The sequence below is a fragment of the Scyliorhinus torazame genome, chromosome 18, assembly GCF_047496885.1.
Source record: "Scyliorhinus torazame isolate Kashiwa2021f chromosome 18, sScyTor2.1, whole genome shotgun sequence".
Taxonomy (NCBI): domain Eukaryota; kingdom Metazoa; phylum Chordata; class Chondrichthyes; order Carcharhiniformes; family Scyliorhinidae; genus Scyliorhinus; species Scyliorhinus torazame.
This window is the reverse complement of record NC_092724.1, coordinates 31,337,833-31,353,074: the sequence shown is the minus strand read 5'-3', so window position 1 is coordinate 31,353,074 and position 15,242 is coordinate 31,337,833. Positions and strand designations below refer to the sequence as shown.

Here is a 15,242-nt window from a genome sequence, read left to right as displayed (position 1 = left end):
TACACAATTGCTGATTGATCTTAAATTTCAATTTCAACTCCAGTGATAAGCATTTGTAATTCTCCATAACAATGTTTTAGAGATTTCAAAATGCTCTTAAACTGGAACACGACACTCTGGGCTGAATGGCTTTGTTCGGTTCTGTATCGTTCTATGCCTGCCCTGACAGAACACAAACATACGAGGTATATCCACCACCCCAAATAAAGCAGACAAATCCCGAGCAATGAAATGCAACAGCTCCATAGATGCTCACCATAAACTCCACGTCAAAATGGGTTGAAGCAATGCAATTATTGAGCATGCAGATTGCCTTTCAGGAAGCTGGAATCCCACTTGATGTTCAGTTTTATTTCACACACTTTACTGGGAAGCACTCCAATGATATAGAAATCCCAGCAAGCTGGTCTATTGACCCAATGACTAATTATTGCAAACAAGGAAATGACACATAGACTCTATGACAACATTGGATATGCTGGAATCCAATGGACAATTTCCACTTGACACTAAAATTGAATGAGTGTTTTCCATGACATTAATTGCACCTAAAGTGTTCCGGGACATTTTACCATGTAAGGTGCTACATAAATGCAGGTTGTAGAAATGGAAATATGAATGTCTTGACAATTTCATTGTGCCTCAGGAGCAAACCTCAAACTGAAGCTTGGAGGAGCACCATGCCCTGAAGTGGAGTCATCAGGTGCTGCAACAATGACATGTTCTTGAAGAGTCAACTTCTGCTGCCAGATCTTGCGCTGCTCAAATTATCTGCGGTGACATTTTATGCTCTGTAAGGTTAAGTTTCAAGAAACAAATGTAATATCTACATCGTATTGAGGCTCTGGAGTTGGAAAGAAGCCTTTTTCATTAAATGCATCTCAGTTACAGTATATCTGCCATCCCCTAGAAGTCATGTCAACAACTGTTTTCACACTCTGCTGCCAGTTCTTCATATTCTCTAGCATCAACTGGACCTGCTCCTCCCTTAAAAACTTGACAAAAAAGCAAATTGTGAAACTGTAAACCAACTGTGTCTGCTGACTAAGATGCCTTGGGCTGTAAGAGAACTGCAGAGGCACTGCACAAATCTAATACTCTCCATACTGACATGAGTAAATAAAGTTGTCACAGCACCAATGTGTGCTTGCTCCTCTGACCTCAAATCCTTTTTGGACACGATCTCTGGATTCAACATCATGTAAAATTAGCACATCCTCTTTTGAAAGTCAGTATACACAAAAATCAACCCAGCATCCTCATCTACACTCTCCATTATTTCATTTCCTAGTGCATTTTCACCCCAAATGAAAATCAACCTAGATTATTCTCATGGTGGGGATTTTAAAAAGCATTAATATCGCTTCAGAATAGCCCAAGCCTTAATAGAACATTGTTGCAATACAACCCCATACCCTCCAGGTGACAGCTTAAAATATTGATTTGTAAAAATTGGATAAATGAGGGAAGTGGAACTATTTTAATGCCACATGGCAGTCAAAAGCAAAATAGCATTTAGTTTAATTCTTATTGAAAAGCAAAATATTTCCTATTTAAAATGAATCCGTAGAAAATATTATGGTCTTGTCCAATTGTATTACTGCTCCCTTATATCTAATGTTCTGGAAGCAGTAGTACAGACCTGTTGATTTTCAATGAAATGGACAGATCACAGTGTATAATCTTTCCCTCCATGTAAAATACATTACAAATAATCACTTGGCATGGCCACATTTTGTTTATCTGTTCTCAATGATGATATTGGAGTTTCCACATGGAACTGCATTTATATAGCACCTTTGACGACCACAGAATGTCCCAAATCATTTGATAGTTAATGAATTACTTTATGCTGGTTGATGTCAGGCAGAAATAGGCACTTCTGGTGATGGGAAAGATTGGATCCACACAAAACTTTGACATTCAACTCATATATGTAATACTCGTTCTAGCTGAGTTCTACAAAGGGAAAGAGCTCAGTCCTTACTTGAAAATCAGCTAGTTTTAAAATATTCAATCTGCTTCTAGGATTTTTGCACATTGAGCTCTTTCCAATTGCCACACTCAGCTAGAGTTTTATAGTTCTTTGGTGTCAAGGTCAAGAACGGAATTTAGTAATTCTGCATCAGAGTGAATCATAAATATCCCCCAAACGTGACAGATGGAACTTAATGTAGATCTATTCCACAAATGATGGAACAGGGAGAATGAAAGGTCACAAGATTTATGACTCTCGTATCAGCCAAAATTTAGAATTCAGGTATCAAATCAAGGAATACTAGGTAGATACTCTACCAAGTCAACACTAACTAGTGACCAAAGCGGAAACCTTCCTGGTCTATAGAATTCCATGCAACATGTATATTCACCCAATAAGTCATTGTGGAGTACAGATACAATGAGTAAAAAGTGCCTACCATCTCACCGATAAGAATACCTTTTATGAATTTGCAATAATTTTTTTTTTTTAATTGCTCTGCTAGGAGTGGTATGACATTTTATATAGAATATCTTGCTGAAGTGCATACAATATTAGTGCACGTGTCACCTTGTTTTTCCTGGTGGCAATTTCCCATCAACTTTTGTGGACAACATCTCAACCGTTTAAAAAAACAATATTGCTGTCCAATCCAGTTTTCCTGGTCAGAAAATACATGTGGCCAAAATAGGTATAAATGAAAGTCATTGTCAATGCCTTGCCGACTTTATCCAAACCTTCCACAAATTTTCATTTACCATGGAGATGACGGAATCCAAAAAGTTCCATTTGCAGTTTCCATATTTCTATGCAATAGTGAATAAATAAATCAATTATAAATTTATAAAACAGGGTATACCCAAATATGATTGCACAGTGTTAAAAAGAATTACTCCAGGCCAGGAAATTGGAAAATATTCCAGGACAGTAAGAAGTACCTTGTTCTTGATGCCCTTGATGACATTTTGGAATCTTTCCTCTCATCCTCAGACTTGTCTTCCGAACCAGAGGAATTGTGATTTTCATCGTCTTCCTTGTCTTCTCGTTTAATGTCAGCGCTAGACTGACTAACACTTGATCTCTGCAGACCACCGGTCATTCCTATAATAGGATGCAAAGAATCAAAAAAGAAGTCACACTGCTGGGATCTACTACTTATTTAACAAAATGAAAAGTATTGTTCTGCGTGCAGCTCAGACAGATAATTCCGTACATGAAAAGAACATACTTAATAGGGCAAACATAAAATACACAATGTAAATATATAGACACAGGCATTGGGTGTAGTACTACTCGGTAGAGAAGATGGTGAAGAGATCAGATCAGTCCATAAGAGGGTCGTTAAGGAGTCTGGTAACAGCGGGGAAGAAGCTGTTTTTGAATCGGTTAGTGTGTGTTCGCAGAGTTTTGTATCACCTGCCCGATGGAAAAATGAGAAAGCCGGGTGGGAGGGGTCTTTGATTATTCTGTCTACTTTCCCAAGGAAGCGGGAGGTGGAGACAGAGTCAATGGATGGGAGGCGGGTTCGTGTGATGGACTGGGCAGTGTTCACTTCAAAACTAAAATAGTTGCAGCCCACCATTTAATGGCATTTCAACCTTGAAAGGAATTTTATAAGTTTCCATTTGACAAATGGGACATTTCAGGGGAAACAAAATAATCAGCATAACCCCAGGATTTTTTTAAACTTTAGTTTAGGACCAAGGAACCATAGTATCCTACAGTTAATATGGAGCATGCAAATTAAAGTATTGTGTTTACACAAAACATAGTTGTGCAATCTATATAAAAAACATCTGGTCCATCTTTTCGTTTTTGAAAGCATTAGCCTAATTTATCGGATTCTAACAATTAAAAAAATAATTACTTTGGAATCTTCAGTGAGGGAGATTTACATCCAAGTGCTACTTAAGGACTGTAGCTATTTGAGTAGGAAGTGTCTACATGACTATGTGTCCCAGAATTGGTGGGAAAACAGGATTCTGCTTGATTAATCAAAGTTGTAAAAATGGAAAAGGTTCTGGTCAATCAAAGAAAGACTTCAGACAGGCAGGTTTGTTGAAGAGCAAGAAAGTCATTTCAGAATCGGTGGCCAATGGAATTGCATTATCCACAGTCCTCAACATTACTGGTACTTTTTATACTGTCTGTTTCTACAGGAAAACCCAACACCATGGCTATCTCAGATCCCAAAGGAAGGAGAAAGCTTTCGATGTGTACACTTTTCAAAGTAAGCTTAAGGAAGGAAGAGAAAACATTGCTGACTTTTATTTCTATTAAAAGCCTCTCAAGCACCTGAAGCTGGTCAAAAGACCATTCCATATAGTTGCCTTTAATAATTTCTTCAACAAAATTACAGGCAAGCCATTATTCCCCACTGAAGTATCAGAAGAATTTGATTGGGAAGAAAACACAGTGCAATATCTTTGGATAACAATATTTGTTTATAAAAAATAATAATTTTTATTAAAGGTTTTCATAAAATATCAATAACAAAATGAGAAAGAAAAAAGAACCCAACAGGGTTAAGTACAAAACACAATCTAAAAAAGCAACCCCCCCAACCCGTACCTAAATAATAAATTAACATTAACACCCCGACTTAAGACAACAGGTGTATACATCCCCTCAGACCCTTCCAGTGTAAATAACGTTAAACAAAAATAAAGTAAACCCCCCCCCCCCCCCCGAGCTGCTGCTGCCATTGACCAACGTCTATCGTTCTGCCAGAAAGTCTAAGAACGGTTGCCACCGCCTAAAGAACCCTTGTACCGACCCTCTCAAGGCGAATTTCACCCTCTCCAATTTAATGGACTCTGCCATATCGCTGATCCAGGATTCCACGCTTGGGGGCCTCGTATCTTTCCACTGAAGGAGAATCCTTCGCCGGGCTACCAGGGACGCAAAGGCCAGAATTCCGGCCTCTTTCGCCTCCTGCATTCCCGGCTCCTCTGCCACCCCAAATATTGCGAGCCCCCAGCCCGGTCTGACCCTGGATCCTACCACCCTCGACACCGTCCTCGCTACGCCCTTCCAAAATTCCTCCAGCGCTGGGCATGCCCAGAACATATGGGTGTGATTTGCTGGGCTCCCTGAGCACCTAACACACCTGTCCTCGCCCCCAAAGAACCTGCTCATCCTTGTCCCGGTCATGTGTGCCCTGTGCAGCACCTTAAACTGTATGAGGCTGAGCCTCGCGCATGAAGAGGAAGAGTTCATCCTCCCTAGGGCATCTGCCCATGTCCCCTCTTCGATCTCCTCTCCCAACTCCTCCTCCCACTTACCTTTCAACTCCACCACCGAGGCCTCCTCTTCCTCCCGCATCACCTGGTAAGTTTCCGAGATCTTCCCCACTCTTCTTCTCTTTCCCTCCCCCCCCCCCCCCCCCCCCCCCCCCTCCCTGCCCCCCCCCCCCTCCCGAGAGCACCCTGTCCTGTACTGTGTATGGCAGTAGCCATGGGAATTCCACCACCTGCCCTCTGGCAAACGCCCTGACCTGTAAGTACCTGAAGGTGTTCCCCGGGGGGAGCCCGTACTTCTCCTCCAGCTCACCCAAGCTCGCGAACTTCCCGTCCACAAACAGGTCCCCCAACCTTCGTATCCCTGCCCTGTGCCACCCCAAAAACCCTCCACCTGTTCTTCCTGGGGCGAACCGGTGGTTCCCCCGTAATGGGGTCCACGCCGAGGCCCTAACTTCCCACCTATGCCGCCTCCACTGCCCCCAGATTTTGAGGGCCGCCACCACCACAGGGCTCGTGGTATACCTCCTTGGAGGGAGCGGCAGCGGCGCCGTTGCCAGCGCCCCCAGACTCATACCCACACAGGACGCCATCTCCAGCCTCTTCCATGCAGCCCCCTCCATCACCCACTTGCGCACCATTGTCGCATTGGCGGCCCAGTAGTACCCACAGAGGTTGGGCAGCGCCAGCCCCCCTATCTCTACTCCGCTCCAGGAACACCCGTCTCACCCTCTGAGTCCCTCGCGCCCACACAAACCCCATTATACTCCTGTTAACCCGCCTGAAAAAAGCCTTCGGGACAAACACGGGGAGGCACTGGAACAGGAACAAAAACCTTGGGAGCACCGTCATTTTGATTGACTGCACCCTACCCGCCAGGGACAGCGGCAACGCGTCCCACCTCTTGAACTCCTCCTCCATTTGCTCCACCAGCCTTGTAAAGTTAAGCCTATGCAGGGCCCCCCAGCTCCTGGCCACCTGGACCCCCAAATATCTGAAGCTCCTCTCCGCCCTTTTTAGTGGGAGCTCGCCAATCCCCCTCTCCTGGTCCCCTAGCTGAACTACGAACAGCTCGCTCTTCCCCATATTGAGCTTGTACCCCGAAAAGTCCCCAAATTCCCCAAGGATCCTCATCACCTCTGGCATTCCTCCCACCGGGTCCGCCACATACAGCAGCAGGTCGTCCGCATAAAGCAAAACCCTATGCTCCTCCCCACCCCGCACCAACCCCCTCCAGTTCCTCGACTCCCTCAGTGCCATAGCCAGGGGTTCAATCGCCAGTGCGAAGAGCAGGGGGGACAGGGGACACCCCTGTCTCGTCCCTCGGTGCAACTGAAAGTACTCGGACCTCCTCCTATTTGTGGCCACACTCGCCATCGGGACCTCAGACAACAGCCTAACCCACCTGACAAACCCCTCTCCAAACCCGAACCGCTTCAGCAACCTCCCACAGGTATCCCCACTCTACCCTATCGAAGGCTTTCTCAGCGACCATCGCCACCACCATCTCCGCCTCCCCCTCCCTCGCCGGCATCATAACGTTCAAAAGCCTCCGCACATTCGCGTTCAACTGTCTCCCCTTCACAAACCCCGTCTGGTCTTCATGAATGATCTGCGGCACACAATCCTCAATCCTCGTGGCTAAGACCTTCGCCAGCACCTTGGCATCTACATTTAGCAAGGAAATCGGTCTGTAAGACCCACATTGCAGGGGATCCTTGTCCCGCTTCAGGATCAAGGAGATCAGTGCCCGGGACATCGTCGGGGGTAAAGCCTCATTGAAGGTCCTAACTAACAGCGGGCCCAACAGGTCCATATATTTTTTTATAGAACTCGACCGGGAAACCATCCGGCCCCGGTGCCTTCCCCGCCTGCATGCTTCCTACCCCTTTGATCAGCTCCTCCAGCCCAATCGGGGCCCCCAGTCCCGCCACCAGTCCCTCTTCCACCTTTGGAAACCTCAATTGGTCCAGGAAACAGCCCATCCCTCCCTCCTCCCGTGGGGGCTCGGATCGGTACAATTCCTCGTAGAAGTCCCTGAAGACCCCATTGATGCCAACCCCACTCCGCACCACGCTCCCTCCCCTGTCCTTAACTCCCCCGATCTCCCTAGCTGCGTCCCGCTTCCGAAGCTGATGCGCCAGCATCCGGCTTGCCTTTTCCCCATACTTGTAGACCGCCCCCTGGGCCTTCCTCCACTGCACCTCCGCCTTCCTGGTGGTCACCAGGTCGAATTCGGCCTGGAGGCTGCGCCTCTTCCTCAACAATCCTTCCTCAGGTTCTTCCGCATACCTCCAGTCTACCCTCACCATCTCCCCCACCAGCCACTCCCTCCCCCCCCGCTCCTTGTGGGCCCTGATGGAGATCAGCTCCCCCCTCACCACCGCCTTCAGTGCCTCCCATACCATCCCCACTCGGACCTCCCGTTGTCGTTGGTCTCCAAGTACCTCTCTATACCTCCTCGGACCCGCTCGCTCACCTCCTCGTCCGCCAACAGCCCCACCTCCAAGCGCCACAGCGGGCGCTGGTCCCTCTCCTCCCCCATCTCCAAGTCCACCCAATGCGGGGCTTGGTCCGAAATGGCTATTGCCAAATACTCGGTATCCTCTACTCTCGCTATCAGCGCCCTACTCAAAATGAAAAAGTCGATTCGAGAATAAGCCTTATGGACATGTGAGAAGAATGAAAATCCCCGGCCTTGCAAATCTCCAAGGGTCCACCCCTCCCATTTGGTCCATAAATCCCCTCAACACTTTAGCCGCCGCCGGCTTCCTACCCGTCCTAGACCTGGAGCGATCCAGTGCAGGATCCAACACCGTGTTAAAGTCTCCCCCCATTATCAGGCCCCCCACTTCCAAGTCTGGGATCTGACCCAACATACGCCGCATAAAACCCGCATCGTCCCAGTTCGGAGCATACACATTGACCAGTACCACCCTCTCTCCCTGCAACTTACCACTATGTACCTACCGCCATTATCTGCCACAATGCTCGACGCCTCGAATAACACCTTCTTTCCCACCAAGATCGCCTCCCCTCGATTTTTGGCATCATGCCCCGAGTGAAACACCTGACCTACCCACCCTTTCCTCAGTCTTACCTGGTCTGCCACCTTCAGGTATGTCTCCTGGAGCATAACCACATCCGCCTTGAGCCCCTTCAGGTGCGTGAACACGCGGGCCCGCTTAACCGGCCCATTCAGTCCCCTTACATTCCAGGTTATCAGCCGGATGAGGGGGCTACCCGCCCTCTCCCCCGCCGACTAGCCATGACCCCTCCTCGGCCAGCCACGCGCCCGCACCCCACACCCGGCCCGTTCCCCACAGCGGCATACCCCCGTCTCGACACACCCCACTCGCTCCAGCTCCTCCTTGATCATAGCAGCAGCAACTCTATTCCCCCCCCCCCCCGGGCTAGGACCCATCCTAGCTGGTTTACTCCCCCATTGCACTTCTGCAAGTCAGCTGATTCCTGCTGACCCCAGCCACTCCCGCCTCCCCTTCGACTCCTCCCATTGTGTGGCACCCCCCCCTCTCCCGCTCCCCATTCACAGGCTCTCCCCCTCCGTTCTAAGCGCGGGAAACAATCCTCGCTTCCCCGGTCCCGCCCCCCCCCCCCCCCCCAGTCTTCGGTGTGGGAAAAAAGCCCGCGCTCTCCTACCAGGCCCCGCCACCAACCAAAACAGTGCCCAACCCGCCCCATCCACCCTCCCCAACCTGAAAGAGAAAAACACAGAGAAAAAGAAACCCAAAACAATGCAAAGCCCCCCACCCCCCCCAAACCAAAAATAGGCATAACATATCCACCGCAGTCCCCAATCGCCCATCCCGATCCTCAGTCTGTGTCCAGCTTCTCGGCCTGAACAAAGGCCCTCACCTCCTCCGGAGACTCAAAATAATGGTGCCGGTCCTTGTAGGTAACCCACAGTCGCACCGGCTGCAACATGCCAAACTTCACCCCCTTCCTGTGCAGCACCGCCTTCGCTCGATTGTACCCGGCCCTCCTCTTCGCCACCTCCGCACTCCAGTCCTGATATATCCGAACCTCCGCGTTCTCCCACCTACTGCTCCTCTCCTTCTTGGCCCACCTGAGCACACACTCCCGATCGATGAACCGATGGAACCGCACCAGCACCGCCCGTGGAGGCTCGTTAGCCTTGGGCCTCCTCGTCAACACTCTATGGGCCCCTTCCAGCTCCAGGGGCCCCTGGAAGGATCCCGCTCCCATCAGCGAGTTTAACATGGTGACCACATAGGCCCCCACGTCCGGCCCCTCCAGGAGGCCCAGAATCCGCAGATTCTTCCGCCTCGACCGATTCTCAATCTCCTCGAACCGCTCCTGCCATTTCTTGTGGAGCGCCTCCACCTTTACTGCCAGGACTAAGATCTCGTCCTCATTGTCAGAGATCTTTTGTTGAGCCTCTCGGATTGCCACCCCCTGGGCCACCTGTGTCTCCAACAGCTTATCAATAGAAGCCTTCATCGGCTCTAGCAGGTCCGTTTTAATCTCTCTGAGGCAGCGCTGGATACCCTCCAGTTGCTCCTCCGCCCACTGCCTCCACGCTGCCTGGTCTCCGCCCGCCGCCATTTTGTCCTTCTTCCCTCCCTATTTCTGGTCCACCACCACCTTTTTTGTTGCCCCGCTCCTAGTTAAAGCCATATACTGACGGGGAGCTATTATTAACTCCTTCCCACACCGGGAAACGTCGAAAAGTGCCCTTGGGGGCCCAGAGAAGAGCCCAAAAGTCCGTTTTTGCGGGAGCCGCCGAATGTGCGACTTAGCTCCGCATAGCCGCAACTGGAAGTCTCGAGAGGGAATCCTTTTGGCAGTGTTCGCTTCACCAATCTGCCCCAAAATGTCTGTGGAAACTCCTGAAAAAGGTCCAAGAGTCCGTTCCAGATGGGAGCTGCCGAATGCGCGACCTACTCCTCCATGGCCACCACCGGAAGCCTCGTCCCCGCTTCTTCAGTGGCCTTGGTGAGATCTTTTCACAGTTGTTCCCTCTGGTGATAGAATTCACCTTTGATACAGGCCCTCAGGTCAGCTTGCAGCTTTAAGCTTGCCCTTCCCCCACCTGCATGCTGGAAGAGGCTCTGTTTATCCTGTTGCAGCCAAATCCTTTACTGTTTCTGGCGGGTCTGGTAACCAAAAGACATACCATTCCTGGGGGACACGGTCAGGAGAATGTTGCAGTCTTCTTGCCACACCAGGAAATGTCAAACAAATGCCGTAGGGGCCCTGTAAAAGAGCCCAAAAGTCCGTTCCAAGCGGGAACTACCGAATATGCGACCTAGCTCTGCATAGCCGCACCCGGAAGTCGATAACAATATTTGTTACCGTATTTTTTTTAACTGTATTGAGCTTCCTATTCATGTATTGCAGCTTTATCCATACAGAGTACAGGACATGATGCTTAAAACGTGAATTCTCCTTTTCGGATCACAATACATAACAGTCAACACAGAAACAACTTGCCCCCATGTCTCCATTGCTGCTCCATAACTAGTGTAGAAGCCGGATGCTGCCCATAGGGACTCCATGCAATAAATCAATTTAACTCTGCAGCACCCCTTAACTCTACACCTCAGGTTAGTAACACCAAGTGCTGACTCATTAACCTAACACTCATTTTGCCATGATGCATCAGAGTGAGGCTTTAGAGCTCTTTGCTAGTTTATAATTTGTTTGATATTTACATTGTTTGAAAGAAATAAGTGCACAATGCATTTTCTTTATATTAAGATGTGCCCATACTAACCACTATAGGTTTCTTGCGGTCGGTTCAGGTCCGACAGTGCAGTGGACTGTGATGGCAGTGCACGGTTAGGCAGAACACTAGCATTACTAGATATTCCTGAGCCTTCTTCATGAGCTCCAACCTGCAAAATAAATTAGATTAAGGAGTAGATATTTGCATTATCCGAAATTTGAGCAAAGGACATTAAAAGGAAAATCTAGAAACACAAGACATGTTAACAGATTTATGAAATCTAACAATTAAACACTGCAGAACTATGTAAATTTATCCAGCTTTCAGGGTGTACTCTACTGCCAGTGGTGCTGTCATTCAGATGAAACCATAATCCAAGGTCTCGCCTGCTGTCTCAACAGAAGTAAAAGATCACTATTCGAAGAAGAGAAGGCGAGTTCTCCTCGTATCCTGGCCAATATTTATCCCTCGACCAATGCCAGTTTAAAAAATATATACAGGGCGGCACAGTGATGACACTGATGTCACACGGCGCCACAGAACTGTGTTTGATCCCAGCCCGTGTGGAGTTTGCACATTCTCCCAGTGTCTGTGTGGGTTTCACCCCCACAACCCAAAGATGCGTAGGGTAGGTGGGTTGGCCACACAAAATTGCCCCGTATAGGGGGAAAAAAAATTGGGTACATCAAATTTATTTTAAAAAGATAATATGGTCATTGTAGTTTATGGGAACTTGCTTTGTGCAACTTGGTTGCTATTCCCTATACTTTACAACAGAGACCAAAACGCAAAAAAAAAAAATCCAACTGGCTATATGTACTATGCTAAAGTCATGAAAGGGGTTATAAAAATGCAGGTGTTTGTCTCTCTAATTTTAAGAGTAATCACATTGGAATGTAACACACTAGGGTGTTAACATAATATATTGCATCAAGAAAAACTGGAAGGGGTATTTATCTTGTGCACCCAGCTCTAATCAGCTAAGGGACTGTGGCAGTAGTTGTACGAAATCTGTAGAATTGATGTACGTCCATATTAGCGATTAAAGTGTGTTAAATCTGAAGTCAAGTTTCCAAACTGGATCACGACACAGATTGGTCCCACTGAATCCGGTTTTAACTCAAAATAATTTCAACACGAGTCACCCTAAAAACAAACATGGGCACGATAAAATAAAATACTTTACAGTTGCAACTGTGATTCTATATTTACACAGATAGTCTACTGGGTATCTCAGGTCAAATATTTACAGAATGCTTTCCTTGAGAGCTTGGAATATTGCAGGAAGTTGCATGATGTTTCTTGTTTAATTGCTGGTTGTGCAAATTTCAATTTGACTTCTGGCACAGGTTAGTACAAGTATGGGTGGTGGCATTCTGACCATGGTTCTAATTATTGTACGTCTCAACCGAACGACACAATATTGAAAGTAGAAAAAAAAAATCAGAAGCAACAAAGAAGGATCTACAAGATCTTTCACAGTTTTGGCGAAACTGCTAAATTTAGAGCGGGCCAAGCAGTAACCCAAGAACATTTTCCTCTGAACACTGCTGCAGATAGAAGATGGAATCCAAGAACAAAACTTTCACTACAACATAGGCCAGTGGATTAGCTCAGTAGTCTTGAGGGGAGAACTGTTTTAAAAGGAGAAATGCTTTAAAAAGGGAACCATCCCCGATTCACCTGTTTGGAAGCTGTTCTTACTTGTATGCGGAGGGCCAGGGATGATGAAAAGAAAAGTTAAGAAACACAGGTGAATTTTTACTGAAGAAAATAATCAGTTCTGTATAATGGAATTTATAATGCAAAAGCTTGTATTTGAACAAATACTAATTTTTGCATCTTTTTTAGATTGCGATTTGGATGAAGGATTAACCCTTTAAATCCTGATGGTTATAGAGTCTCAATTAGAATAGACCTTGCGAATAATGTTAGCATTATGAAACAACTCTCACCATAGAATGCCTGTTGGTTGACATCAGCACTGGGGGTGTAAATCCTGGGCCTATACCTCCCACTGGGCCATTGTGCGATGGTCCTATTAATACGTGCAAGTCACCATGGTTACCAGGCATGGCAGTTGCTGATCCAACAGCATGACTCCGCAGCACGTGAATGGCATCATCCAGTCGGTCTAGTCGATCCTCCATTTTACTCTGCTGCTTGGAAGGAAATTAAGTGCTCAAAGTTTTTTTTTGAAAAAAGATAACATCAATTGCTGATTACAGCTTCAATTTTGTTTTGAAATTTTGTTTTCAATTTGACAGTTAAAAGATCAAATATTGTACCGAATAGAAATGCAAGTCTTAAGGAATGCTATACAAGTTCTATTACTACTGATGTACAAGATCATTTCATATATAACATCGGCTATATCTGAAGAATCATAGAATCCCCAAAGTGCAGGAGGTCTTTCAGCCCATCGAGTCTGTATCAAGGAAAGAGCACCCAACCTGGGCCCAATCTCCCACTCTATCCCCATAATCCCACCTAGGGGCAATTTAGCATAGCCAATCCGCCTCACCAGCACATCTTTGGACTGTAGGGAGAAACCGGAGCACCCGGAGAAAATCCACGCAGACAAGGGAAGAAAGTGCAAACTCCACACAGACAGTCACCCAAGGTCGGAATCAAACCCAGGTCCCTGCCGCTGTGAGGCAGCAATGCTAACTACTGTGCCACCGTACCACAAAAGTACCTCACTGATTTGTAAAGTGATTTGGGAGATTCCGGAGGTGTGAAAAGTGCTATATGAATAAAAGTTCTTCCCATCATTTGAATGATGGTAATAAAACAGGAAAACCAATGTTGTTGCTCAGGGCAGTCATTAGGATTTCTATCTTGAAATCATGTCAGTTTTGTTTTGGATGGAGATCATGCGGAACAGGACAGAAGTTAGTGAGTTTTCTTCCTCTGTCCCCAAGTTAGTTTATCCAGTGGCGTGTGGTACAGTGGTTACATTAGTCATCAAATGAAACTCGGTGCAGATTAAAATTCCATGATATTCAGGACACTTAAAGAAAGCTACCCTCAGGAGGGACAAAAACAAATAATTAAAAATAATAAAAAGAAAATGCTCCTTTAATGTGCTAAAGGCCCCATGATGACAAGAACGTCACATCAGAATGCAGAATTACGCTTTGTGAATGGGGCTATGATATTGCTTGCGAGACTGGGGATGACATATGAAGCTTCAGCTCAACAATCTGTTTACGTTTTCTTATGTAGCATAGGAGGTAAAGATACTAACAATTGGGTGAAACCACCATGCCATTTACTTTAAAGCAAAATAAATATTTTGAGCACACTTGAAGCGATTCACAATTGTGCAGATAATGTGTTCCCAGAGTAGCTGTCAACTTGTTAGTCCCATATCTGTTAGGAACACAAGTGGGATGGTCTAAGCTGGGGCCTGCAATAAGGTGGCAGGATAATTAAATGGGTCAGGGGAGTTTATGCCCATAACTAGCAAAACAAAGAGAACTTTGACTCCCTGCCAGTAGAAGCACTGCAGGGCGTGGTAGAACGCTCCACAGGTTTGAAGGTCCTCGGTTTGATTCCTGCCGAGTTATCCAGTCTCAGCTGGAGCAACCTCAGAGCCTCCGGGCCAAGACAAAAATCTAGACTCATGACACACAACTGAAACTTAGGTAGGCACCAGAGGGCTGCTAGCACCTGTGGACCTATGTTCCAGCAATGGTCATTTCCTTCAGAAGCAAAGAAAATATGATGAATAGTGTTCCTCACCTAACGACAAATAAAGTTCACTGGTAAGATAACATCAATTTGGCTTGTTGACAATCTATAGTTCAGGTTGTTTAAAAACAAGATCCTCATGTGAGGAACTACTTCTTCACTTCAAAACAAATATCAAATCATGATGGATACCAATACCTACCAGTAGATTTTATATTACTGAGTTGACATCTTTCACAAACAAACATTTTTCTTAACATAAATTGGTCTTGCAAGATATATATTCCAAAAAGCAGAATAGCAAAATGTGAAAATAGTGAAGAATTGAAGATGGGAGAACAAATGCAACTCAACACAGCTTACATTTTCAGATATTCTAATTGTATTTTCGATTAAATAGAAGTTAAATTCCCAGCTGTGCTGTCCATTAGACAGCTAAATGGAAAAGTCAACAACTGTAGCATAATAAATGCCACAAAACCATGTTATCACAAAAGAAATTGATATACAAATTTGTCTTACTGCTCAGTGCACACGATCGGCAAGAGTTCAATTAAAAACTTAAGCTTGAACATAAACCTCAAAATGTGCTGACAAAAGAATAGGAGACCATTTTCTT

General features: G+C 46.3%; 1 protein-coding gene across 14 annotated transcripts in view; it reads right to left on the bottom strand.

Moving 5' to 3' along the window:
• LOC140395092 (transcription factor E2-alpha-like) overlaps window positions 1-15,242 on the bottom strand; it is a 194,826-nt gene that overhangs the window by 19,839 nt on the left and 159,745 nt on the right. For 9 of the 14 annotated variants that reach the window (XM_072482486.1, XM_072482493.1, XM_072482489.1 and 6 more), the window contains 3 exons: window positions 12,883-13,089; window positions 10,976-11,096; window positions 2,917-3,079 (listed from right to left, as the gene is read on the bottom strand). In XM_072482486.1, coding sequence (XP_072338587.1) covers window positions 2,917-3,079; window positions 10,976-11,096; window positions 12,883-13,089 — 491 coding nt within the window. The remainder of the gene's footprint in view (window positions 1-2,916; window positions 3,080-10,975; window positions 11,097-12,882; window positions 13,090-15,242) is intronic. The other 5 variants (XM_072482490.1, XM_072482499.1, XM_072482488.1 and 2 more) reach the window with 2 other exon arrangements.